The sequence below is a fragment of the Tupaia chinensis genome, unplaced genomic scaffold (genome assembly GCF_000334495.1).
Source record: "Tupaia chinensis unplaced genomic scaffold, TupChi_1.0 Scaffold000355_1, whole genome shotgun sequence".
Taxonomy (NCBI): domain Eukaryota; kingdom Metazoa; phylum Chordata; class Mammalia; order Scandentia; family Tupaiidae; genus Tupaia; species Tupaia belangeri.
The window spans coordinates 2984484-2988465 of record NW_006159850.1 but is presented as its reverse complement, the minus strand read 5'-3'; the positions used below and the strand labels follow the sequence as shown (position 1 = coordinate 2988465).

The 3982-nt window shown below is 55.2% G+C and overlaps 1 protein-coding gene across 2 annotated transcripts in view; it reads left to right on the top strand.

Annotated features, from left to right (window-relative positions):
* Positions 1–838: 838 nt before the first annotated feature.
* The window catches only part of COX4I1 (cytochrome c oxidase subunit 4I1), a 7053-nt gene continuing 3909 nt past the window's right edge, over positions 839–3982 (top strand). Inside the window, exon 1 of one of the 2 annotated variants that reach the window (XM_014589366.2) lies at positions 839–926. In XM_014589366.2, coding sequence (XP_014444852.2) covers positions 854–926 — 73 coding nt within the window. In that variant the 5' untranslated portion in view covers positions 839–853. Of the gene's footprint in view, positions 927–1098; positions 1209–3982 lie in introns of those variants that run through there. The other variant, XM_006152557.3, reaches the window with a different exon arrangement.

The window sequence follows — 3982 nt, the reverse complement described above, 5'->3', positions numbered from 1 at the left end:
ACAGCCCTGAGCACCGGGCCCGTTCCTGCCCCGCCGCGCGGCCCGGGGGCTCTGACCTTGAGCGCCCGCCGGCCGAGGGCGCCGCTCCGGAGGCCGGCCCGGGTCTGCGCCGCAGCTGGGCCTGCACCCTTCAAACGCCCTCTGCACCACCCGGGGCCACCAGGGCTCCTGGGGACGTGAGCGCGCCGCCGGGCGCGGGAACCCAGAAGGGGAGCTCAGCCCTGACGTCACGCGTGCTTGTTCTGCCCGGGTGCTTCCCCGCTGCGGTCGGCGCCGGTTCGCGGCCCAGAGGAACGGCTAAGCGCCGACCCTAACGGGGAGTTTAGCGTAGACGCACCTGGATACAGAGGGTCCAGGTGAGGGAGATCGGAAGTAGATCAGGGCGTGTTTGCAGCCTTCTCCGATCGCCCCTTCCAGTTTAGGCAGAGTAGGTTTTCAAACAAATGCCGAGCTGAATGTCTTGCACCACCGTCCCTGGAAACTGCCCCCCTCCCCCAAAAGGAGCCTAACAGGACAGCAGTGCTGAGATGATTTCTAGCTTTCCCAGAATTCCCTTCTCTCTCTTTTTTTTTTTAAAGAAGGCAAATTTCTCTTAATTGCCTGCATCGCATACAATATGGCCCTTAGGAGGAAGGTCCATAAAAACCGGGCTTATTATTAAGGGAGACCTCATGTTAGGTTATCTTGTGAATTCAAGTCTGTAATTAAAAAAAAACACGAGATTATTGGTGTCGCAGAGAAGCAAACCAAAGAATTGCGTTTCCTTCCACAGTGTTCTGGGCTGAAAGGACCAGCCCTGATCCGGGTTTGCTCTCATTCGCTAACAAGGTGGTTTATGTTTTTGTCTTTCAGAATGTTGGCTTCCAGGGTATTTAGCCTAATTGGCAGGCGAGCACTTTCCACCTCGGCCCGTGTGCGAGCACACGGTAAGTGCGAGTGTCCTTGCTCTTAAATAGGCTGACTGCCGTCTGTCCGCCCGTGCTGGAGTTCACTATGACCAAGATCTCGGTTCTCTGTCGGACTTCAGGAGAGAGCGAGCGAGCGAGGCTGCACAGCATGTGGTGGTAGCTTACCAGCCCTGATCCGGGTTTGCTCTCATTCGCTAACAAGGTGGTTTATGTTTTTGTCTTTCAGAATGTTGGCTTCCAGGGTATTTAGCCTAATTGGCAGGCGAGCACTTTCCACCTCGGCCCGTGTGCGAGCACACGGTAAGTGCGAGTGTCCTTGCTCTTAAATAGGCTGACTGCCGTCCGTCTGCCCGTGCTGGAGTTCACTATGACCAAGATCTCGGTTCTCTGTCGGACTTCAGGAGAGAGAGAGCGAGCGAGCGAGGCTGCACAGCATGTGGTGGTAGCTTAGGAGCATTTATGAATCCTGAATGCTAGTCTGGATATCTGTCTATATATGTTTTAAATTTTACCAGAGGGTGTGTGCTGTGCTTAGAGGGAAGGTGAGAAGGCACTGAGCGCCCGCCCGTGGGGCACGGTCCACTGCAGTCCCTTCTCCATCTTCTCCCTTCCTTTGGAATTTTGGGCACACATGCTCCCTGTGTGTTTCTCAAACTGCCTGGGCTGGACTTGAACTGTGGATGGTCGTGTGGGATCCAGCTGCCTTAACCACGACACCCGTCTGCTTCTAGCGATATTCCTCCCTCTCCCTTTTCTCCCCTCCCTCTCATTTTCTCAGGTTCTAGTTCCACACCGCTCAGGCTCCTCCACACCGACCTTAATGACTAACCCTCTGGCCAACCCCCAGCCAGCTCACTCCTGTTTAAGTTCAGGGGCAGTGGGAGCCCGGGAGCTTGAACTTGTAGCCTGGGCTGGAGTTCAATCCCATTTCTACCACGAAACCAGTTCGTTAAATCTAGGCATTTCTCCCCCTAAGATGTATGCGGAGAACTTAGTTCCGTGCCGGGCACAGAGCGAGCTCTGTCCTGCATTTGTCACGCATCTTTGAACTAGACTCCATAGACACTCAGAGCAAAGAGCGTGCGACCTGGACCCTCCCCGAGGGTGAGTGCAGTCTGCGGAGGGACAGAGGTGATGGCCCAGAGCAGAGCAGTTGGCCCGGCCTGGGGTTCAGACACGGCTCTGGACAGGCTGCGACACAGGACTGGCAGGGTCACGTGCAAGTCGGAGAGCGTGGTCGGGCTGCTTCTAGTCCACTTGGTTGCTAAGTAAGGGCCCGCTGACCCTGAGTCATTGGTACAAGCAGAGGGCTACTCAGCTTGTGGTCTCTAGGTCCAAGGCCCAGGGACCTCTGTGGGCTTCTGGCTGCTCCACAGTGTGGCCATGGGCAGGAGCGTGTAGCCTGTCCCTCATGCATCTTCTGGTCTCAGTCTTCCTGTAAACTCACTTTCGCCCATCACGGGCCGCACCCCATCACTTAATCCCCCAAGCTCCACCTCTTGACACCACCGAGGTACGCAGTTTCCCCTTAATGCTGTCACAGCCAAGTCTCAGCACATGAATTGTGGTGAGAGGGAAATCATAGCGGGGCTCTGTAGCCAGGAACCCTCCGTGTGAATTCTCCGTGGAATCGTCCTTTAGCCGGCGACGCTGTCGCCTTGTCCCTCCATCCCTTATACTGGCCCGGACAGCAGTACGGACAGCCAGGACAGGCCATTTAGGGACAGTAGGGTTGGAGTAGCTGTGACTTGGGGCCAGCAGGTGGCATAGTGGTTATGTCACTGGACTCCCAGGTAGTTGACTGTGGTTTGAGTCGTGCTCCGTGACCTAAAACTCACGCCAGGCACGTGTGCGTGCATGCCTCAAATCCTGAGAGGAGAAAGGAGGAGACGGGATTACAGTGTGGCCATCCCCCCGGAGGAGTGACTTCTTACTCTCTGTCTCTCCAGTGAGCACACATGCCCTGTAGCAGAAATATCTCTTAGAAAGTCAGCAAGAAAGAAAGAAAGACAGAAAGAAAGAAAGGGGGCACGAGGTGGTTAAGGGTGCTGGACTCCCACGTGGCTGTCTGTGGTTGGGCCCTTGACACAGGGCGGCTCACTTTCTCCCTCTCTCCCTCCCTCCCCCCCTCCCCCTCTCTGGTCAAATTGAAGTAAAATAAACAAAGTAAAATAAAATAAAATGAAAAAGAAATAACTGACTTCAGTGGGCGATTAAAATCCCTCATCAGTATATATGGAGAGAGACTCCATTACGACCTTACACAGAGTTACTGTGACAAAGATTAGGTGTGCGCTTTTTAAAGTTTGTCTCAGGGGAGAAAAACAAGCATCCTCAACAGGGTCTCAAGCTGCCACCGCCTCGGCCCCAGCCAGTGGTGGGTGGCGTGGGCGGCGTGGGCGCAGGCTGGACAGGTACAGGTGGGCCGAGGGCCCAGACCTGCCGCAGATGGCCAGGACCCATTGCTAGAGCAGCAAGCACGGTGTGCCTCCCAGCCAGCCCTTAGTGTTGCTGCAGTTTGGCTGTGCGCGTAGGTTTCGCGTTCTGTTTGGATGTGATTTATGGGAAGCGTGAGGGTCTCGATCTGACGAGCTTACGGTAGTGTAACCACACACAGGATGTCCAACAGACCTCTCCACAGCCTGAAAGTTCCTCGCGTCTAGTCCTTGATGAGAAGCCAACTTCTGTCCCCGTACAGTGGCACAGGCACGGCTCATGCTGTGGGTATTGGGATCCTGCAGAGATAGAGTCCCCTCCTGAAGCCTTCCAGGGCCTTCCATTGCATTAGTAAAATCCACAGCTACCTTGTTAGAGCTGGTCTTGCCTTCAGTACTTAAAAGGCGGTGACTACCACCACAGCCACCTCCACCCTGCCCAGTGGCCACCCCAGCCTTAATCTGTCCCGCATTCAGCTGAGTTGGGGGTGGCTGCTTCTCTCCTCATCTGCCTTCATTTCAGATGTAACATTTGAGTTTTGGGCACCAGCAGTTGGCGTAATGGCTATGTCGCTGGACTCTCAAGTATTCGACTGCGGTTCGAGTCCCGGACCCGGTGGCTTAAACTCATGCTGGGCA